This window comes from Otolemur garnettii, unplaced genomic scaffold, assembly GCF_000181295.1.
Source record: "Otolemur garnettii isolate 467f Iridium unplaced genomic scaffold, OtoGar3 scaffold00007, whole genome shotgun sequence".
Taxonomy (NCBI): Eukaryota; Metazoa; Chordata; class Mammalia; order Primates; family Galagidae; genus Otolemur; species Otolemur garnettii.
This window is the reverse complement of record NW_003852402.1, coordinates 7935681-7957928: the sequence shown is the minus strand read 5'-3', so window position 1 is coordinate 7957928 and position 22248 is coordinate 7935681. Positions and strand designations below refer to the sequence as shown.

Sequence of the window (22248 nt, the reverse complement as noted above, 5' to 3'; positions counted from 1 at the left end):
CAGAATGCTCACCGTTAGACCATGGAACTACTGTATCTTTTTTCTTTACTTTTTGAGAGTCATTCTTTTAACCTGGGTCGAGTGTCATGGCGTCATTGTAGCTCACAGCAACCTTAAACTCTTGGCCTCAAGCAAACCTCTCGCCTCAGCCTCCTGGGAGTAGCTGGGACTACAGGTGCCTGCCACCATGCCCAGCTAATTTTTCTATTTTTGGTAGAGATGAGATCTCACACTTACTCAAGCTGGTATCAAACTTCTGAGCTCAAGCAATCTACCTGCCTCAGCCTCCCAGAGTGCTAGGATTATACATGTGAGCTACCACACATGACCTTATAGTTGATATTTTTAAAGGCTTGACTGAGGGATTGGCTGTAGGATGACTAGGGATGAGGCTGTCTGTGGAGCTTGCCCCCACATTGAGTGCAGGGTTGCCAATGTACTGGGTCATTCAACTAAGATTTCATGAAGCCGACTATGGGTCATACGGTTTTCACTGCTGTATCCTCAGTGCCTTGAACAAAACTAAAGATGGTCTGTACCATAGAGTTCTCATTCTCATGTAGGAGACAGGCAGTAAGCAAACAAATATATGCTGGGGACAAGAAGAGCTATGAAAAAAATACTGAAGCTAGAGAAGAGGGGAGGTGAATCTTATGTAAGTTGGTCAGGGAAGGCTTCTCAGGAGATGGCGTGAATAGAGACTGAATTTGGTGAGGGAGTTAAGTGTCACTGGGAAAGGGGAACTGAGATGCAGAGGCTCTGAGGTGAGGGTGGATTTGGAGGGAAGAATAAGAGGGACCTGTCAGTGGAGCAGGAGGAAGGCAGCTGGAGGTGACGTTGAGAGGGCAAGGCTGAGAGGAGGCAGGTCATAGGCGCTGGCAGACCCTCAGCTTTGAGTCTGAATGAGCTGCGCACTGCTAGCAGATTCTGAACGGTAACATGATCTGACTTACATTTTGGAAGGGTCACTGTGACTGCTATGGAGAACAGCCTTTGGGAAGTGAGGTGCTAGCAGGGAGGCCACTGTGGTGATCCAGAGGATGGTGGCTGAGATAAGGGCAGTGGTCAGGGTGATGAGAGGTGGAAGACCCCTGCACATTTGCTGCTGGATTGAACATGGGGTCAAGGCAAAAAGGAGCTGAAGGGGACACCAAGGTATAGGCCTGAGTATCTACAGGGTGGAAGTGTCATTTCTGGATCTGGGGAAGAGGGTAAGGGGAGACTGTCTTTCTGTGTGGGAGAAAGCGAAGAGCTCAGGTTTGCTCATCCTAGGAATGCCTGTCCAGTGCACACCTGGAGCTGTCAGGAAGCCACTGGCCATGAGAGTCTAGTTTTCAGGGGAGAGATCTGGCCTAGAGGCATAAGCCTGTTTTCCTCTCTGCTCACTGCTGCTCTGTCCTTGGACTTTTCACTGGTAGAAGTTGCTGAGCCTGGCTCACATCTGCTGGCAAGCAGTCCTTTGACGGAGGACCCTCCGCAGAGGCTACGGTGGCAGGCCCACCTGGAGTTCACCCACAACCACGACGTGGGGGATCTCACCTGGGACAAGATTGCAGTCTCCCTGCCCCGCTCTGAGAAGCTCCGCTCCCTTGTGTTGGCCGGCATCCCACATGGCATGAGGCCACAGGTGAGAAGGCCACAGGGACCCACAGAGGCAAGAGAGGGTCATGGCCCAATGATGAAGTGTCACAAGAAAGCCTCATGTGGCCTTTCCTTCAGTTGTGGATGAGGCTTTCTGGGGCCCTGCAGAAGAAGAGGAACTCCGAGCTGTCATACCGCGAGATCGTGAAGAACAGCTCCAACGACGAGACCATTGCTGCCAAACAGGTGAGGCTGTGTGTGGGCCCCAGGAGGGAGGTGGTCTTTCTGAGGTTCTGGGAAGATCCCCTTGGCAGGGGCGGCAGCTCTTTGACCCACAGATATGTGCCTTGAGGAAACCTGCTCCCTCCTGGGTCTTCTGTTAAGTCATGGGAGAACTATCTAAAAGGCCACCAGTGCTGTGGAAGGACGTGGAGGAGATGAGTTCACAAGCCGGTTTCTGCTTTAGGAACAGCTGGGGATTCTACATTAGACTCCAGGCCTCATGCCTGACTTTCTCATTCTAAGGCCTGGACTGAAGTTGATGTACTCTCCTCTCACTAGCTGGGACCTGACCCGGAAGGGAGCGAGGGAGGGTATCATTGATGGGGAGTGTGAGCATCCCCATCACTGGGAGAGAAGCCTGCCTGGGGTTGGCCCCTCCCACAGGGCATCACAGGGTCTTGTTGTTGTGGGTGTTGGTGCGGCCACCTGACAGATAGAGAAGGACCTGTTACGCACAATGCCCAGCAATGCCTGCTTCGCCAACGTGACCAGCATCGGGGTGCCCCGCCTGCGCAGGGTCCTCAGAGCACTGGCCTGGCTCTACCCAGAGATCGGCTACTGCCAGGGCACGGGCATGGTGAGCACAGCCCCAGCGAGGGTGGCGAGTGTCCCCAAGGTCCACTCCAGGCCCCTGGAGGGGAGTGATTCTACCCTCAGGGCAGTGGAGTGGGAGGTGAGGGTGGACGTGGGTATCCCCCAGGAGGGCAGGGCAGCTGTATATGTTGTTCAAGCAGAATGGGCCCCTGGGGGAAGGCACATACCCTGCAGAGCACATCCCCTAGGTGGAGGCCTTTGTTACCCTGCCCTGGCCAGGTGGCTGCCTGCCTTCTGCTATTCCTGGAGGAGGAGGACGCCTTCTGGATGATGTGTGCCATCATCGAGGACCTGCTCCCTGCCTCCTACTTCAGCACTACCTTGCTGGGTGTCCAGACTGACCAGCGGGTCCTGCGCCACCTCATTGTCCAGTACCTGCCTCGCTTGGACAAGCTGCTTCAGGAACACGACATAGGTAAGGCCTAGCAATCACCCAGGGTTTTTGGAGTCGGTGGCTCTCAGTCCTGGTGACACACCTGGCAGGGGCAGGTGGGCAGCCATGGATACAGGCACACACGGTCTTCGTTCCTCTCCTGCTGTCTCCTCTTTGAGCAGGCAAGGCCTCTTCCCTCTCTTCAGGAGGCATCCTCCACCACCCTCCAGGCTGCCCTGTGGCCAGGCTGTCCCTGGCCGCAGCACAATGACTGGTGTCTGTTCACAGAGCTGTCCCTGATCACGCTGCACTGGTTCCTCACAGCCTTCGCCAGCGTGGTGCACATCAAGCTGCTGCTGCGCATCTGGGACTTGTTCTTCTACGAGGGCTCCCTGGTGCTGTTCCAGGTCACCCTGGGCATGCTGTGCCTCAAGGTGCTTGCTGAGCCCCTGCTGTCCCCGCCATGGCTGTGTCATCCAGCTTTCAGGCTGAGGAACAGGAACGCCCACGTAGGGCAGGCAGGGGAGCTCCCTGGGCCAGGCAGGATTAGCCTGATGGCCACGCCAAGGAGGCACAGGTCTTTAGGGTGGAGACTGGGGTCATCTCAGTGCCAGATGCCTGGCAGTGACGTCCCCTCCCCTGTTCTGCCCTGGTGTGGCCCAGGAGGAGGAGCTGATCCAATCAGAGAACTCGGCCTCTATCTTTAATACGCTGTCAGATATCCCATCGCAGATTGAGGATGCGGAGCTGCTGTTGGGGGCAGCCATGCGGCTAGCTAGCTCCCTCACTGATGTGGCTGTAGAGACCCAGCGCCGCAAACACCTGGCCTACCTCATTGCAGACCAGGGCCAGCTCCTGGGGGCTAGCACCACTACCAGCCTCTCTCAGGTGGGTCTGGGGGAGAGACCCCGCCTCAGCCCATGGGGAGGTGGAGAGTACCCTGAGGAAGTTCATGGAAAGAGGCCACAGCCAGTTGTGTGCCCTGCACCCTAGCTGTCCTGCATCCCAGCACCTGAAGCCAAGCATAGCCCAGTCAGACCACAGCGGTGAGGCCACCCAGTCCTCAGGCTTCTCTAGGTTCTGCCCCTAGCATGGCTGATTATATTTTTGGTCCTCACAACTACCCTCAGGCTATTTCAGAAGAGACAGCATGGGGCGGGCGGTTTGAGAGTCTGGGGCTGCTGCTGACATGCTCTCCTCGAGTGCCATGGCATCACAGCTCAAAGAACCCTCAAACTCTTGGGCTTAAGTGATTCTCTTGCCTCAGCCTCCCAAAGTAGCTGGGACTATAGGCACCTACCACAACACCTGGCTGTTTTTCTGTTGAAGTTGTCATTGTTGCTTAGCTGGCCTAGACTTGGTTGGAACCCACCAGCCTCAGTGTATGTGGCTGACACTAACTACTGTGCTATGGGCAACGAGCCAACATGCTCTCCTCTTGCAGGTTGTTCGCCGCAGGGCCCAGCGGAGGAAGTCTACCATTGCCACCCTGCTTTTTGGTGAGAACCTGCTGTGGGTGCTGAGTGGGCAGGCAGCATAGATGGGGCAGTCCGTCTTGACACTGGTGTGGGCCTAGAGGTTCCGAAGGCCTGAGGAGGGTGATCACCATTGCTCTTTGGGTCTCCTAGGGGAAGACGACCTAGAAGCACTTAAGGCCAAGAACATCAAGCAGACAGAGCTGGTGGCAGACCTCCGGGAAGCCATACTTCGCGTGGCACGCCACTTCCAGTGCACAGACCCCAAAAATTGCGGTGTGGTAAGTCACAGAGCCCAGCCTCTCCAGAGGGGTGGAATGGCCCTACTCAATTCGACTCATGGTGCTGAGGCTTTTCCCCCGCACGGTTCACTCTGGCAGGAGCTAACCCCGGATTACAGCATGGAGAGCCACCAGCGGGACCATGAAAACTATGTGGCGTGTTCACGCAGCCACCGGCGTCGGGCCAAGGCCCTGCTGGACTTTGAGCGTCACGATGACGACGAGCTGGGCTTCCGCAAGAATGACATCATCACGGTGTGTAGGAGGTCCAGCACCTGCTCCTGCGGCAGTGGCTAGTTACCCTACCCCTGACAGCTGAGCACTCATGCTCTGCAAAATGTGGCGGCTCTGGGGGTTGTGTGTGAGGCCCTGGCCTGAGCATGCAACTCTGGTTCCTAATGTTTTTCCCTCCTGTGCAGATCATTTCCCAGAAGGATGAGCACTGCTGGGTGGGAGAGCTGAATGGCCTGCGAGGTGAGGGCTTTGCTCTGGGGCACAGGAAGTGGGAGGGCTGAACTGTGAAGACTAGGGCACCCTCACCACCTCCTTACTTCCCTCCGGTTCCCTCCTCCGTGCCCCTGCCTGCCTGCAGGCTATGCCTGCTCTGTCTTTAGGGCCCTGGGAGGGAGGGTCAGACTGCTCTGGGCTGCTGCTCACAGGGCCTGCTTCTCTCACAGGCTGGTTTCCAGCCAAGTTCGTGGAAGTCCTAGATGAACGGAGCAAGGAGGTAAGAAGCACAGGACAGGGCCTGTGCCTGAGTGAGTCCCAGAGGACTCAGTGGGGCAGGTGGTGCTGGGCAGGGGCTTTTAAGACCCATTCCCCCTGGGCGGTGCCTGTGGCTCAGTAAGTAGGGCGCCGGCCCCATATACCAAGGGTGACGGGTTCAAACCCGGCCCCAGCCGGATGGTAGGTTCAAACCTGGCCGCGGCATAACTGCAACAAAAAAATAGCTGGGTGTTGTGGTGGGCGCTTGTAGTCCCAGCTACTCAGGAGGCTGAGGCAAGAGAATTGCCTAAACCCAGAAGTTGGAGGTTGCTGTGAGTTGTGATGCTACACCACTCTATCAGGGGCAATAAAGTGAGACTCTGTCTCAAAAAAAAGACCCATTCCCCCCATAGTACTCCATTGCGGGGGATGACTCAGTGACAGAAGGCGTCACGGATCTTGTGCGAGGGACCCTTTGCCCAGCCCTCAAGGCCTTGTTTGAACATGGACTGAAGAAGCCATCCCTGCTTGGAGGTGCCTGTCACCCCTGGCTATTTATCGAGGAGGTAAGTCGGTGGCTGTACTAATGTCCCACATCAGCCCTGCTATGTGCCACCATGGTACCCATGAAATCTTTCTGCCTGTGGCCCTGTGGAGGTGTGGAAGGAGTATAGGGTGGTGACATGTGCTCAGGCACACTTCCCGGTCCCTCCACTCATACTGGGTGCATCCCCCACAGGCAGCAGGCCGGGAGGTAGAGAGAGACTTCGACTCAGTGTATTCCCGCCTGGTTCTCTGTAAGACATACAGGTAACTGGGCCCTGCCTGATATTTCCTGACAGGGAAGGAGGGGCCTGACCCTGTACCCTCCCCACACACCAGCGTGCTTTGGTCCCTCCATAGGTTGGATGAAGACGGCAAAGTCTTAACCCCAGAGGAGCTGCTGTACCGGGTAAGCAGGGCCTGCTCTGCCAGACCCTAGAGACCTCTCCTGGTATGGCCAGTGGAGGTGCCTGAGTGGCAGCTGTGCCCTCCTCAGGCTGTGCAGTCTGTGAATGTGACCCATGACGCGGCACACGCACAAATGGACGTCAAGCTCCGCTCACTGATATGCGTGGGGCTCAAGTAAGTATAGAAAAGGGAGTGGGAGCATGGAATGGGGGTGGCCCAAGGGAACCCTAAAGGACAGAAACAGAATCACAGGGACTTTGGTCCTGCTTAAGGCCTCATCTTCCCTACAGAGGGTAGTCTGGGAGCTGCTGGGAAGGCAGGTTGGCGGCACCCATGGCCAGCAGAGCCAAAAGCAGCCACTGCCCCCACTCCTGGCCTTGTCCCCAGTGAGCAGGTACTGCACCTGTGGCTGGAGGTGCTCTGTTCTAGCCTGCCAACTGTGGAGAAGTGGTATCAGCCCTGGTCCTTCCTGCGCAGCCCTGGCTGGGTCCAGATCAAGTGTGAGCTCCGGTGAGGATGTAGCCTGGCTCCTGGGTGGGGGGCAGGGCCCCCTGAGAGTGATTAAAGTCTCACCCTCCACTCCTCCTCACCTCCAGTGTCCTCTGCTGCTTTGCCTTCAGCCTCTCTCAGGACTGGGAACTCCCTGTGAAAAGAGAGGTAGGTGGTGCGGGCTGCTCCCAGGCCCTGCAGCCAGCTTTCCCAAGGCTGTGCTGGTAGAGCTCCTCTACAGTTTCTGGGTGGCTGAGGTAGGGGCCCAGGTGCAGCTGGCACTAGCTGTAGCAGATGCTCTGGCCCCAATCACCTGGGGCTTTTTGGGGCATCCCCAGCCCAAGGCCTGTGAGGTGAGGGGCTGTCCCTGTGCACAGGAGGAAAAGCAGCCCCTGAAGGAGGGCGTCCAGGACATGCTGGTGAAGCACCACCTGTTCAGCTGGGACATAGATGGGTGACACACTTCTTCCAGCTGCCCTGTCACACTCCGGCCACCCCCCAACCCACTGGCTACCAAAGAGGCTGGGACTGGGTCTGAGGTGGCCCAGGCCCACCCCAAGCTGCAGGGTCCAGGAAAGATGCTCTAGGGCCCTGTGATCAGGAGATGAGGCTCTTCCACTTCTGGCTCCTCAGAGCATTACTGGTGGCAAGAATAGAAGCTGGGTGCCCAACTCAGCCTCTTCCTCCCAAGTGCCTGGGAGGTGGAGAGTTGGGGCTGTGCCTCACCAGGGTCCCTAGAAAAGCTCCAGGCCCCAACTAAAGTTTGTACCAAACAAAAACCTTTTGAGGAAAAGAGAGCTGCATCTGTGTGTGTCTGACTTTGCTCAGGAAGACGGGGAGAGGTAGTGACGAAAGGCAGATAAAGGCTCCTTGGCCTCTTTGGTTTGTAAATAAACCATCTTTGAGAAAGTTCCTCCTGTCGTCTGTCCAGTCAGGGCCACAGGAATGCCCAAGGTTCTGCTTCTGGGAATAGTCTAGAACAGGGCCAGCCTGGCTACTTCTTTCTGCCCAGGAGGCAGCTTGTGCTGGATGCTTTCCCCAAGTCAGCCTGATGGGGAGGGGGGCATTAGGGTCACTGCCTGTACCCCCAAAAGGCTGGGACAGATTAGGCCCAGGACCTAGCTGCCCCCTCCCTTTCATGGATTGAATGAAATGGACTATACAAGCCAGTGTTTTTGTTTTTATTTTAAAAAGTTCACACAGCTTCCCCACCTTTTCCCAGCACTGGTTTCGGTGACTTGTGTCCCTAACTCCTCTACAAATCAGGCCAGAATGTGGGGCCACCAGGGTAGGGGGATTCCACAGCTTCACAGCCACCTCTCAGCCCCATGGGAAGGTGGAGCTGGGCCCAAAGCCCCTCTGTCCCAGAGCCATGTTGGCTGCAGTGAGGCAAGGGGGACGGAATGTGGGTGGAGAGGCCCTGGCAGGATGACCAGGAAGCACCTCTGCCCTAGTGGCACTGGTAAGCATCCAGGAAGCAGGGCAGGTGGGGCACAGGCTGTGGCAGGGTGTCTACATGTCACACACACGTGATGGGTGGGTCAGGCAGCTGCATGCCAGGCAGGGCACCAAGCCATGTGGCACACAGCTCGAAGGTGCCTCTGCGTCCAAGACCTAGGAGCTGTGGCGCTGCAGGCCCTTCTGTGAGTAAGATGGGAGGGAGCTACACCCGCCTCCCATCCCCCCCACTATATGTATATATATGTATATTGATATATAATATAGAGGTATATACACCTGTACAGAAAAATTTTGCCACTAACCACTAAATGATTACACTACACCAAGACACTAAAATGGCAGGGAGCCCCCTCCCAGGAAGCCTCGGCGGGAGCCTGGGGTTGGCAGACAACAGGGAACGGGGAGGTAGAGGGCTGAAGTTTCTTCCCTTATGGCAAAGGGTAAGAGACAGGAAGGAGACTAATCCCTCAACCCCTATCAGCATGGGGCTCACCCACTTAGCCAAACTACAGCCAGGAGGTGTACCTTGGACCTCAAAAAAGGAGGTCAAATTGAAATGGCCCAACCCTGTCCAGGTCTCTAAGACCCCAGCATGGGACCCAGAGCTTCTCAACATCTGCTCGCCTCTGTCCTGGGTAAGACTGCACCAGGAGTAGGGACCCCCTCTGTTCCAGCCCCCTAGGGAAGGAAAAAAAAAAGACTGATTGTCAAGACAACCACAAGGAGAGGCTGAATCAAGTAGGTAAGGGCCACCTTGCCAAAGTTCTATGGCTTCCCAATTTCCAGCCCCTTCCCCACACCCAGTCTCTGGAGCTAGAGAACTACAAACAGGAATCCCAGTGCAGCTGCAAATCGTGGCCATCAAGGAAGTCCGTGGAGAAGAGGCTGGGGGCTGTGGTAGTGAGGGGGGCCAGGCTTAGCACAGGACCGCCGGACGACAGCTCTAGCCAGTCCATGCTGTCCAGGTGCCCATCAGCCAGGTTCAGGCCCATGCTGCTGCTAGGCTCAGGGGCAAAGTGCAATTCCGAGGTGTCCATAGGTGACGGGGGGTGGTCCAGGATGGCAGAGCTGCTCAGCATCTGGCTATGGAGGTCATCAATGAGGGAAAGGGGCTCTGACCCTTCGTGCCCACTGGTCAGCAGAGGCAGCCCTGTGCTGCTCTCCAGGAAGTCCTCCAGGCGACCAGGGAGGGAGGGGGGGCTTGGCGGAGATGGGGCAGCCTGGGGTAGCTCGGCAGAAGGTGAGGGCTGGGCAGCCAAGGGGGACCCACAGGCTGCTGTCGAGGGTGGCTTATCCTTCCCTGGCAGGGATGGTGGCTCCTTGAAATCTGCTGAAATTTCTGCCAATCAAAGACAGTGAGTGGAGGTTAGAAACCAGGCTTGAATATCTATATGCAAAATGATGAAGGTGGACCCTAAACTCATACCATATCCAAAATAAAATGGATCAAAGACCTAAATGTAAACGCTAAAACTATAAAACCAGAAAACATAAAAGCAAATTGATTTCTTGGTTATGACACCAAAAGTACAAGTGGACAAATTGGGCTACCTCAAAATTTTAAAGTTTTCTTTTTTTAAAATTTGTGTACCAAGGGAGTACAAAGCCACAGAACGGGAGAAAACGTATGCAAATCATATTTGATAAAGGATTAATATCCAGAATACATAGCAAGTTCCTAATATGTAACAACTCAATTTGAAAATGGGCAGGACCGGGGTACAGGTGAATCTTTCTAAGAGTAGAATGTGAACGTTTTAAAGCAATAACTGAGAAAATGACATGAAGGCTGTGTTGAGCAGTTTGATGGAAGTATTTCAGATTGCATGTGAAAACCCCACACTGTACCCCAGAAGTGCATTAATGTACATAGTTACCATTCAATAAAAAAAAAAAAAAAAGAAAAAGAAAATGGGCAGGACTTAGAATAGATATTTCTCCAAAGATACACAGACAATAGCACATGAAAAGATGCTCAACATGACCATGAGGAAACACAAATCAGACCACACTGAGATACCACCTTAAACCCACCAGAGTAGCTACTATAAAAAAGCAGAAAATGAGAGGATATGGGGAAATTGGAACCCTTGTACAAGGCCAGATGGTGGTCATGTAAAACGGTACAACTACTATGGAAAATAGTACAGGGGTTACTCAAAAACTAAAAAAATAGAACTACCTTGTGAACCAGCAATCCTACTTCTGGATATATATCCAGAATTGAAAGCAGTGTCTTAAGATACACCCATGTTCCCAGCATTATTCACAATAGTGACATGTGCAAATATACCCAGGTCCACTGATGGATAAATGGATGAATCTTGAGGATATTATGCAAAGTAAAAGAAGCAAGTCACAAAAAGACAAATACTTCATGATTGCACTTGTATGAGGTGCTCAGAGTAGTTAATCATAGCAACAGCCAGAAATTGGGGCAAGGCAAGAATGGGGATTTTTTTTTTTTTTTTGAGACAAAGTCACCCTGGATAAAGTGCCATAGTGTCATAGCTCACAGCAACCTCAAACTCTAGAGCTTAAGCAATTCTCTTGCCTCAGCCTCCCAAGTAGCTGGGACTACAGGCGCCGCCACAACGCCTGGATATTTTTTTTGGTTGTAGTTGTCGCTGTTTGGCAGGCCCAGGTTGGGTTCAAACCCTCCAGCTCCGGTGTATGTGGCTGGCACCCTAGCCGCTGAGCTACAAGCACCGAGCCAGCCTCACTCACAGCAACCTCAAACTCATGGGCTCAGGTGATCCTCTTGCCTCAACCTGCTGAGTAGCTGTGACTACAGGTGCCCACCACAACTCCTAGCTTTTTCTATTTTCAGTAGAGACAGGGTCTTGCTCTTACTGAGGCTGGTCTTGAACTCCTAAGCTCAAGTGATCCTCTTGCCTCAGTCTCCCAAAGTGGTGGGATTAAAGGCATGACCCACTGCACCTGGCCAAGAATGGGGAATTATTTAATGGGTATGGCATTTCAGTTTTACAAGGAGAAATTACTGAAATTTAGATGTGATGATGACTGCACAACACTCTGAATGTATCTAATGCCACTGGACTGTGTTCTTAAAAATGGTTAAGATGGTTAATTTTATGTGTATTTTGCCACCATTTAAAAATTGGAGAAAAAGTGAGTGAAGAATCCAAATAGACATTTCTCCAAAGAAGATACTCAAATGGCCAATAAGCACATGCAAATATGCTCAACATGACTGACTGGTCATTACAGAAAAATGCAAACCACACCAACAAGACACCACATCTATCAGGATGAAAAACTGAAATAGGAATGTTGGTGACAATGTGGAAAAACTGGAACCCTCACCAATGCCAGTATGAATGTAAAATTCCACTTTAGCTGTATAAAGTGGAAACTATCTGGTGATTCTTTAAACAGTTAAACATAAAATTACCACATGATCCTGCAATTCCAGTCCTATACATATACCCAAAAGAACTGAAAGCAGAGGCTCAAACCAATACTTGCACACCCATGTTCACATCATCATCCTCTATAGTTAAAAGAGCAGAGGCCAGGTGCAGTGGCTCACACCTATAACCCTAACGCTGAGAGGCTGAGGCAGGTAGATTACCTCAGCTCACAGGTTTAAGACCGGCCTGAACAACAGCGAGACCCCATCTCTAAAAGAATAGCCAGGCGTTGTGGCAGGCACCTGTCATCCCAGCTACTCAGAGGCTGAGGCAAGAGGATCACTTGAACCCAAGAGTCTGCGATTGCTGTGAACTGTGACACCACAGCACTCTACCTAGGGCAACAAAGTGAAATTCTGTCTCAAAAAATAAATACGATAAAAAAAAGTTAAAACCAGGAACAACCCTGGTGTCCATCAACAGGAAAATGGAAAACAAAATGTGGCATATCCAGACAAAGGAACATTGTTCAGCCATAAAAAATGAAATTCTGAAACATGCTTCCACATAGATGAACACTGAGGACATTATGCTAAGGGAAATAAACCAGTCACAGAAATACCAGGATTATAGGCTAAGTGTGGTGGGTCACTCTTAAAATCTTAGCAGTCTGTGAGGCTGAGGCAAGTGGAGAACTTGAGCTCACCAGTTTAAGACCAGCCTGAGCAAAAGTGAGACCTCATCACTAGTAAAAATAGAAAAACTGAGGCAAGAGGATCACTTGAGCCCAAGAGGTCGACGTTGCTGTGAGCTATGACACCATAGCACTCCAGCCAAAGCAACAGCTTGAGGGTCTGACTCAAAAAAAAAACGACCAGAATTGTATAATTCCTCTTATACGAGGTCCCCAGAGTAATCAAATTCACAGACAGTAGAATGAGGGTTGCTGGTGGGAGGGAAGAATGGGGAGTTACTATCTGATTATACAAGGTTTTAGTTTAGAATGTTGCAAAAATTCTAGAAATGGATACCATACCAGTGATGGTTAATGTATTTAATATCACTTTTTTTTATTTATTTTGAGACAAAGTCTTAATCTGTAGCCCTGGCTAGAGTGTCTTAGGATCATAACTCACTACAACCTCAAACCCCCATGTTAAGCAATCCTGCCTCAGCCTCCCGAGTAGCTGGGACTACAGGTGCTGCCACAAGGCCTGGTTAATTTTTATATATGTGTCATATATATGTACACACACTATTTTTATAAATACATACATAGATATGCATATATATATTTGAGATAGTCTCATTCTGTCACCCTGGGTAGAGTGCCTTGTCATTACAGCAACCTCAAACTCTTAGGCTTATGTGATCCTCCTGGCTCAGCCGGGATTAGAGGAGTGCCGTGATACTTGGCTAGTTTTTGCTTAGGCTGGGGTCTCTGTAACTCCTGAGCTCAAATGATCCTCCTGCCTTGGCCTCCCAGAGTGCTAGAATTATGGGCATGAGCCACGGTGCTGGCCTTAACTCTACATTTTAAATTGTACATTTAAAATGGTTACAATGACAAATTTTGTATTATTGTATCAGACACAGACAAAAAGAATTATATAGCCCTGATCCTCTAGTCTGCTGCCTCTTGTCCCAGCTAACTGCTCTCAACAGGGTAGAAACAGTGCTGCCTACCCGGCCACCACTACCTACCCCATTCAAATACTTGCCACTCTGTACATCCCAGCCACCTCTCTAGCCACTTTTCAGCATCCCTTTGGTGCAGGCAACATGCACATCTCCCTTTCTCTGCCTAGAGTTCAAGGCCTTCTCCCTTTCCCTTTGGGAACAATCTCTCCTCTCTGTGGTAGCCACATTCTTCCCACAGTTGTCTTGACTCTGGAACCTCCCAAACTTCTCCCAGACTCTCAGGCTTGTCCCAAGCTCCACCCAGCCGGCCCTCACAGAGTGAGTCCCACACCTGCCATCTCTGTGCCACCTGCACAGGTTAAAGATGCACCTCAGGCCCATCGACCTAAGGCTTGAGAATCCCTGACCCCAAGGATGTCAGCTAATGAACCCTTATTTTTTTTAGTTCAGCAAGCTAAGAATAAGCTTTTTTTTTTTTTTTTTTAATAGAGACAGAGTCTCACTTTATGGCCCTCGGTAGCGTGCCATGGTGTCACAACTCACAGCAACCTCCAGTTCCTGGGCTAAGGCAATTCTCCTGCATCAGCCTCCCGAGTAGCTGGGACTACAGGCACCTGCCACGATGCCCAGCTATTTTTTCTGTTGCAGTTCGGCTGGGGCCAAGTTTGAACCCGCCACCCTCAGTATATGGGGCCCTACTGAGCCACAGGCGCCGCCAGAATAAGCTTATTTTAAACTGAAATAAAATTCACATAACATAAAATACACCATTTTAAAGTGTGCAGTTCCCTGGCTGAGCCCTCACCTTCCTGCACCACCTTTTTACTTCCAAGTTAGAGCACACAGTGGGAGCGCCCAGCACCAGCCCCTCCTCCTGCAGAGGAATCTGCAGACACAGCTGTGCTGACCTCAGAGCTCTCCACATGCAGCCTCCACAGCAACTGACAGACAGATTCCCATTGCCCTGAATGGGCCCTGACTGGGCTTGTCCTTTGCTGCCTTGACTGTCCTTGGCTTCTAGGACATCACACTCTGCCCACTGCTCAGCTGCACCCTGCCTGTCCCCTCCTCTGTCCTTGGCTCCTCTACCTTATACCTTGCAACTCACAGCTCCTCTGCCAACCTGTGCAGAACAACCCCCCCCACACACACACACACCCAGCTCCTACTTATAGCCCAGAACTCTCTCCCAAATGCCTCTATCCTCATAAATCCTTCGTTTCAATGACTCCTGACATTTGATCACATCTGATGCTGTGCCACTATGTCTCCACATGACCTTGGAGTCATCCCTGGGTGCTCTCTCCCTTAGGACATCTTACTGGCTCTCTCCAAAACACACCAGGCTCCAGCCCCTCTTCCCCTCTCCACTGCCTTTCCAGGTTCCTTGCTTCCCAGCTATCAAGTCAAAGCCCCCTACCCTGGTGCCCAGGAGGTCCTATGTCACCTGCCAGATCTCTGCCTTGTTCCCTTCCTCTTCCCTCACTCTCTGTGCCTAGAATATTCATAAAGGAGGAGACCCCCGAGCTGAGGACCTGCACTGGGGGCCTTCCCGAGGGACACAGTAGCCACCCTGTGGCCTGCTCAGTGAGACCTGCCCCTGCACTCCCACCATCTTTCTCCCTCCCCTGCACTTTTCTCCTAGCATGGCTACCCCGTGACATGCCATACAATTTGCTCGGGTTTTTGCTGTCCACCTCCCAGCAGTTCTCAACCTATTGGTTGCGACTCCTTTGGGTAAGGTGACCAGATTTTAACATTGGTAAAGCAGGACACCATTTGGGGGGGGGGGGCGCTGACAACAATGCAAACTTTGATAAGCAGTTCTCGATAATCAGTTCTCAACAATTATTTGTTATTATTAACGATTAACATTATAAAATTAACAAAAATAATATAAAACCCATATCATGGCAAAATAGCCACGTAGCAGCCAAAAACCATATATTCCCTTCCTGTTCTCCTGTGTTCCCTAGCTTGTCGTGCATTCTTTCCAAAAATTGGGGCTTTTAAAAAACGCCACAGGACACAGGACAAATTGTTAAAAATCGGGACTGTCCTGCCAAAAGTGGGATGTCTGGTCACCTTACCTTTAGGGGTCTCCTGCCTATCAGATATTTACATTACAATTCATAACAGTAGCAAAATTAGTTATGAAGTAGCAACAAAAATAAATTTAAGGTTGGGGGTCAACACAACATGAGGAACTGTATTAAAGGGTCACAGCATTAGGAAGGTTGAGAACCACTGAGCTAGACAGAAAGCTCGTGACAGAGGTGGAGACCTCTCAGCAGGTCCCCCAGTCCCAGGCCTTGGAGACAGGCTACTCTGAGGCTACAGTATGCACAATGCCTGACGAGGCCTCTCACCCACTGAAGAATCAAGAAATAAAAACAAATTAACCGGCTCAGCGCCTGTAGTCTCGGCTACTTAGGAGGCTGAGGCAAGAGATCGCTTAAGCCTAGGAGTTTGAGGTTGCTGTGAGCTAGGACACCACGTCACTCTACCAAGGGCAACACAGTGACTCTGTCTCGAAACAAAACAACCAACCAACCTAAGGCTAGACACCCATGAACAGAGAAGGTGGGTAGGGAGGCTGCAGGGTCTGGGGTTACCTCCACTCTGAATAAGAATGTCAAACAGGTCATCCATCTGCTGGCTCGAGGAACCATTTTCCTGTAGAACAAAGAATAAATACGAAAATCTTCAACAGTTGGCCCCCAACCTGGTCTAGGACCAAGGCTGGCCTCTCTCTCTACTCCTGAGTGGACAGTTGGATCCACAGTGCCCAAGGGCTATGCTCAGACCCCCAGAGCCTAGACTCACCCCATCAGACCAGATTCTCATACCCTATCCCCTAATGGCCCACTCCCAATCCCTGTCCCTGCAGTGTGACTGAGGGAGCCACAGTCTGGCATCCTTGGGCAGTCACCCACTCAGACACACCCAGGCGGCCTTCCTCACCTGCTGTTTGGGCTGGTTCATGGCTTCCTCATACCCAGGCGGCTCCTTCTTCAGCAGAGAAGGGGGGCTCCCAAAGAGAGGCTGCAGTGGGTGCTCCAGGTCCATCTGTGTGGGTGGGCCGGGGGCTGGAGAACCAGGCTGGGACAAGGGCTGGACAGGAGAACAGGAAGAGGACATGTGGCTGAGAGGCTTGGGTTGCACACCTGCCCTGTCAGGGGAGGGGGACATAGGGCCAGGGCACTTAGGAGGATGAGGCAGGAGTTGCCTGGCTTCCCAGATAAACCAGCTGTACGAGCTGCACTAGCTTTGGGGAAACATCTGTGGAAGCCATTGGGAAAAAAAAGACATAGGATGGGGGGTGGGACTGGTCCCTAATCAATAAGGGGGTGACTGACTGCCAAGGGTTTGGGGAGAGAGCAGGAACTCTGCGCTGATCACGCTCTGAGATTTCTTCCTCCTGTCCTGAGGTGCCTGGTTCTTGTCACTGTCCTTCCAGCCCCAAATTCTACAGGGCTAAGAGACTACACACACCCTAAGAGCTGCCTCACCTCCAGCCTAGTGAGCCAGCTGCTGAGGCCTTGGCAGGAAACAGATGGCTCTCAGGGGAAGACCCCAGGCTCAATCCTGGGCCAGACAGCCAACCCCACAGCCTTTCCCCAGGGCAGCAGGGCACCTTGCTGGCCATCACTGCATCCCCCACTCCCATGCAGCAGCACTGAGAGGGTCCCAGCCTAGCTGGGGGCTGCTTAAGGGCCCTGCTCCTGCGATATAGGACCTTTCTGGTATCAACAACTATAGAAGTGGATGGCTCCACCCTCAGGCCCTTTAACTTTCCTGAGTCTCAGCAGCTGTCTTGGTGAGAAGGGGATGATACTCCCTCACTCTGGAGTGTTAGAAGGAAGGTTAAATGAAGCAAGTATAAAATATCCAGCATGAGAGGATGCCTGGTACTCCATAGCTGCCATGAGAAGGATCTTCCCACCCTCTGGGCCCTTCCCTGCCCTTTCCCCAGTCCAGGTACCTGCTGGGGGCTCCCACTGGACAGGCCAGGGCTATCTGCATTCTTATTGGTCACGGTGAGGACAAGGTGGGTCCCTGTGGAGTCGGTGATAAGGGTGGGAGGTGCGACTCCCTTGATGAGGCCGGGGCCCTGGGAGCCCAGCAGCAGCTGGGGGACAGGAACCTGCTCGGGCTCAGGCAGCACGACCTCCTGCTTCACCATCACAGCAGAGGTCCCAGGGGCTGGGGTACAAGTATCTATGTGGTTGGTAGTTGAGGCTGCCAGGGTAGGGGTGAAGGGGTGAATAGGGCCCAGAGGCTGTCGGCTCAGCTGGCAGCTAGAGAAGCTATTCTCCTGCTTCACTGGGGTGCAGAGTGCAGTGGGGGCAGGGGCAGGCTGCTGGGCCCGCTTTTCCTGCTCCAGCTGCAGCCGCAGCCGCTCCACTAGCTGCTGCTTCTGCCGGAGCATGCGGGTCAGTTCCTCGATCTGCTTGTCCTTCTCCTGCAGCATCTGGTCCTTGTCACGACCCTCCAGCTCTGCCCGCCCCCCAGGGCTCAGGCAACAAGACCCAGCTCGGGGGCCCTCCTCCTTCACGAAGATCTGCAGTGGCGAGGCCTGCAGGGTGAGCTGTGTCAGGGGTGACGTTACCATCTCTCCAAATGTGTCCCCAGGGGTGGAGTTCTCATCACCCGTGCTAAGCAGTGAACGCTCTGAGGGAGTGGGAGACACAGGAGGTGTGGAGCCCGTGCTGCCAAACTTCACCACTCCATTGCTGGTCACCGTGGCCACTACCACCTCAGTTGGGGCCAGGCCAGCTGCCACCAAGGCTGGTCCTGTGCTCAGCCGGGCCGCTGGGAAGGCCACCACTACCTCACCAGCCTTGGGCAGAATAGAGGTGGTGGCAGGGGCCTTGGGGGCTCCTGGAGCAGGGCTAATTTGATCTTGGTAGGTGCGCAGGCGCTCGATCAGCTCTGTCTTAGTGCCTGACACAGGCAATGACCGCAGCTTCAGCTCCTGCTTCAGTTCTGCCACCTGCAAAGGGTTAAGAGTTAGAGCTGCAAGGAGATGAGTGGCAGCTGGACAAAGGGAACTGGGTCCACGTAGGATGATAGTCTGGGGAGATTGGGAGGGACCAGTATTTTACAAGTTAGGCCTCATCTGTCTGAGCCCCACTGGCCATTTTCTTCTCTTTTTTTTTTTTTGAGACAGAGTCTATGTCACCCTTGGTAGAGTGCCGTGGCATCACAGCTCACAGCAACCTCAGACTCTTGGGCTTAAGTGATTCTCTTGCCTCAGCCTCCCAAGTAGGTGGAACTACAGACACCTGCCACAACACATAGCTATTTTTATTGTTGTTTAGCTGGCCTGGGCCGGGTTCGAACCCGCCAGCCTGAGTGTATGTGGCCAGCACCCTTCCCACTGAGTTATGGATGCTGCCCCATTTTATTCTATTAGAGATGGGGGTCTCACTATGTTGCCCAGGCTGGTCTCAAACTTCTGGCCTCAGCCTCCCAAAATATGGCAATTACAGGTACATGCCACTATACCCTGCTTCACTTTAGACATATTAACTCCCCTAATCCTCCAACCCATGGAACCTCCAACCAGCACTTTGCCTTTCACTGTCCTTGCTCCAACAGGAGCCTATTTAAAATGCCCCCCCCCCCAAACAGGCAACAGGATCTGGGCACTTCACACTCACAATGTCCCCAGTGCTCCAGAATGGTTCCTGGTGCTCACTAAATATTTAATTGAATGGACTAAAATTTACAGATAAGAAAACAGCTCATGGGCAGCGCCTGTGGCTCAGTGGATAGGGCGCAGGCCCCATAAACTGAGGGTGGCAGGTTCAGACCCAGCCCCGGCCAAACTGCAACAAAAAAATAGCTGGGTGTTGTGGCGGGCACCTGTAGTCCCAGCTACTCAGGAGGCTGAGGCAAGAGAATTGCCTAAGCCCAGAGTTGGAAGTTGCTGTGAGCTGTGTGACACCACAGCACTCTACAGAGGGCGATAAAGAAAAACTCTGTCTCTACAAAAAAAAAAAAAGAAAGAAAGAAAGAAAGAAAGAAAGAAAACAGCTCATCAAAGTTACATATCTTTTTCAAGATCACAGAGCTAGTGAGGGGCTGGGCATGACAGCCTCACACCTGTAATCCTAGCACTCTGGGAGGCCAAGGCAGGTAGACTGCTGGAGCTCAGGAGTTTGAGACCAGCCTGAGCAAGAGCAAGACCCTGTGTCTACTAACAAGAGAAAAAATTAGCTGGGTATCATGGTGGGTGCCTGTAGTCCCAGCTACTTGGGAGGCTGAGGCTAGAGGATTGTTTGAACCCAAGAATCTGAGGTTGCTTATGAGCACTCTACCCAAGGTGACAAAGTGAAACTCTGTCTCAAAAAAAAAAAGAAAAAAAAATAGAGCTAGTGAGTGGCCAGACTTAAACCCAGGTCTAATGGACTCTGAAGAGCCTGTGCCCAGCAGCCTCCATGAGTGCTGTGTCTTGCCAGGACCCAGATCATAACACAAGAGGGGCCAGCATGGTTCAAAAGATAAGTTCTCAAGGGAGAATTGGGCCCATTCCATTTTCTGACTGAGGCAGAGAAAACAGGCAAGGCATTGGACATGGCCTACTCTCTAAGGCCCCAAGACATGAGCCACTCTCTCCTTAAGCAGACACAGCATCTGACCAGCAGGTTCAGCTGGGAATTAAGTGGCAAAGTGGAAAGGTGGCCCTGTCTACCACTGACTAGGTCTGTGACCCTGGAAAAGCTCCTCTTCTCATCAGCCTCAGCTTGCTCTTTCTCAAGGGGGATGGATCCCTATTCCTCACACAGTACAGAGGTCAGAAAGGGCAGGGATATAGCACTGCTGGCTCTGTCTCAAGGCCCTGGACAGACACTGGCTATGTAATAATGACAGTGACTACCACGAGGATGCCAATAATGCTCTATGACCAGGCAAGCCTGGACCAAGTTCTAAGGTGCGCCTGTCCAATGGAGAACAGAGCCTGGAGAACAGAGCCTGGAGCCCTGCTGCTCTGCCTTCCATGATGGTGGCTCCTGGGCTAGCTTCCTTCCCCACTTATAAACCTGCACCATGATAGCTGGGAGAGGCCAGCTGGCAGTGGCTTAAATGTTCCTGTGGGAAGGGAAGAGCCACCTACCTTCATGTCATCAAGGTTGGCCGGCAGAACTCCCGGCTTTCCAGTCATTGAGGTGCTGTTCTGACGTGCCAGCCCACTGGGCCCAGGGGTACCCGTGCTGGAGCTGCTATTATTAGTGGAGAGGCTGCGGACCTGGGGTGCCCCACTGCTTCCCAGAACCTCACCTGCTGACCTAAAAGGTAGAAATGGGTGCCATCAAACAGCAGCCTTGGCCTCTGCAGGCAGCAGCCCTGACTATGGGCTACAGGGCTGGATACAGACGGCACTGAGTGAGTGTCCTGCACACCGGCCAGAGAGGCCCTACCTGGGGACCTCCCAAGGATCCAGACCAATGTGCTCTACGTTCTGGGCTATCCCCCAGCAGACTAGGCATCTACCTGTATTGGGGCAGCTACAAGCGGGCAGAGGACAGGCAGTGCGGGGAGGGAGGGACTCCTACTTTGGTGGGGCGGGCAGGATGGTCTGGTAGTTGTAGTGCTGCTGCTGCTGCTGGTTGAGGATCTGCAGCTGCAGGAAGAGCTGCTGCTGCTGCAGGATCTTGGCATAGGAGGAATCCATGGGTGGCACCCCCTTGTCCTGCTTTTGGTCCGGGGGAATATACTGGTGATACTTGAGCTTCTTCACCTTTGGCTTCAGCTCCTTGGCCTTCTTGCTGCGCTGTGACTTCTCACTGGCAGACTTGGGTTGGCTTTGCTGAGGGCACAGAAGATGGTGCCATCAGGGGACAGTCTCAGGCTTCTCAGGCTACTCCCCACCAGAAGCAGAGGCTTCTTTGGTGCCTGGAAATTTGCCAGGGAGAGGGCTGGATAACAGAGGGGGCTCCTCTTAACCCATCTTAAAAAAACTTCTAGTCCTGGCCAGGTGGGGTAGCTCTCACCTATAACCCTAGCACACTGGGAGACCGAGGCAGGTGGATTACTTGAGCTCAGGAGTTCAAGACCAGCCTGAGCAAGAGTCAGACCCCATCTCTACAAAGCTGGGCATTGAGACTGGTGCCTATAGCCCCAGCTACTTGGGAGGCTGAGGCAAGAGGATCACTTGCGCCCAGGAGCTTGAGACTGCTGTGAACTATGATACCATGGCACTCTACCAAGAGTGACAGAGTAAGATTCTGCCTAAACAAAACAAAACAAAAACAACTTCCAACCTGGAGAACAAATCCGCTGAATGTACAGGCACAGAGATCACGTGACCCTGAGCAGAGTGTGGCCACCAAGAAGGGAAAGCTGACGGAACACGGCCCGGCAAACCAGGCATTGTATAAAGCCTTCTCCATCCAAGCCTCTCACAAATCCTGCCTAGCAGGGAACTGTCATGTCTACTTATAAATAAGGAAACAGGTTCACAGAACTTACTTGCCCAAAGAGACATGGTGATTTTTTTTTTTTTGGAGACAGAACCTCAAGCTGTCCCCCTGGGTAGAGTGCTTTGGCATCACAGCTCACAGCAACCTCCAACTCCTGGGCTCAAGGGGGTCTCCTGCCTCTGCCTCTCAAGTACCTGGGACCACAGGCGCCTGCCACAATGCCTGGTTATTTTTTGATTGCAGCCGTCATTGTTGTTTGGCGGGCCCAGGCTGGATTCAAACCCCACCACCTTAGGTGTATGTGGCTGGCGCCTTAGCCACTTGAGCTATAGGCGCTGAGCCAAGACATGGTGATTTTGATCCAACCCGGGACTCTAAAAGCTCCTGTTTATGCCCCAAACGTGCCCCCAAAGACTTCTGGCTGGCACAACCACTGAACTTGGAGGGTCAGAAGACCTAGACCGACCAAGAAGAGCCAGTGGGCTGTGCCTGGGGGCAGGGCTGTCCGGGGAAGGGTGGGTTGGATGAGTGGCAAGAATTACCAAAGGAGGGCTCGGCGCCTATAGCTCAACCGGCTAAGGCGCCAGCCACGTACACCTAAGGTGGCGGGTT

At 52.7% G+C, this 22248-nt stretch overlaps 2 protein-coding genes across 8 annotated transcripts in view; one reads left to right on the top strand and one right to left on the bottom strand.

The window, feature by feature from the left end:
• SGSM3 (small G protein signaling modulator 3) overlaps positions 1-7640 on the top strand; it is a 31602-nt gene extending 23962 nt beyond the window's left edge. For 3 of the 6 annotated variants that reach the window (XM_023509409.1, XM_023509407.1, XM_023509408.1), the window contains 18 exons: positions 1419-1627; positions 1720-1827; positions 2297-2440; positions 2677-2872; positions 3119-3264; positions 3494-3718; positions 4275-4329; positions 4459-4586; positions 4686-4841; positions 5006-5060; positions 5264-5313; positions 5705-5857; positions 6031-6101; positions 6195-6243; positions 6331-6416; positions 6630-6752; positions 6839-6899; positions 7070-7640. In XM_023509409.1, the coding sequence (XP_023365177.1) occupies positions 1419-1627; positions 1720-1827; positions 2297-2440; positions 2677-2872; positions 3119-3264; positions 3494-3718; positions 4275-4329; positions 4459-4586; positions 4686-4841; positions 5006-5060; positions 5264-5313; positions 5705-5857; positions 6031-6101; positions 6195-6243; positions 6331-6416; positions 6630-6752; positions 6839-6899; positions 7070-7189 (2135 nt within the window). In that variant the 3' untranslated portion in view covers positions 7190-7640. Of the gene's footprint in view, positions 1-264; positions 656-1418; positions 1628-1719; positions 1828-2296; positions 2441-2676; positions 2873-3118; positions 3265-3493; positions 3719-4274; positions 4330-4458; positions 4587-4685; positions 4842-5005; positions 5061-5263; positions 5314-5704; positions 5858-6030; positions 6102-6194; positions 6244-6330; positions 6417-6629; positions 6753-6838; positions 6900-7069 lie in introns of those variants that run through there. The other 3 variants (XM_023509411.1, XM_023509410.1, XM_012801142.2) reach the window with 3 other exon arrangements.
• Positions 7641-7897: 257 nt separating this feature from the next.
• The window catches only part of MKL1 (megakaryoblastic leukemia (translocation) 1), a 201630-nt gene continuing 187279 nt past the window's right edge, over positions 7898-22248 (bottom strand). For both annotated transcript variants that reach the window (XM_023509405.1, XM_023509406.1), the window contains 6 exons: positions 20770-21023; positions 20331-20502; positions 17193-18203; positions 16172-16321; positions 15823-15883; positions 7898-9531 (listed from right to left, as the gene is read on the bottom strand). In XM_023509405.1, the coding sequence (XP_023365173.1) occupies positions 9014-9531; positions 15823-15883; positions 16172-16321; positions 17193-18203; positions 20331-20502; positions 20770-21023 (2166 nt within the window). In that variant the 3' untranslated portion in view covers positions 7898-9013. The remainder of the gene's footprint in view (positions 9532-15822; positions 15884-16171; positions 16322-17192; positions 18204-20330; positions 20503-20769; positions 21024-22248) is intronic.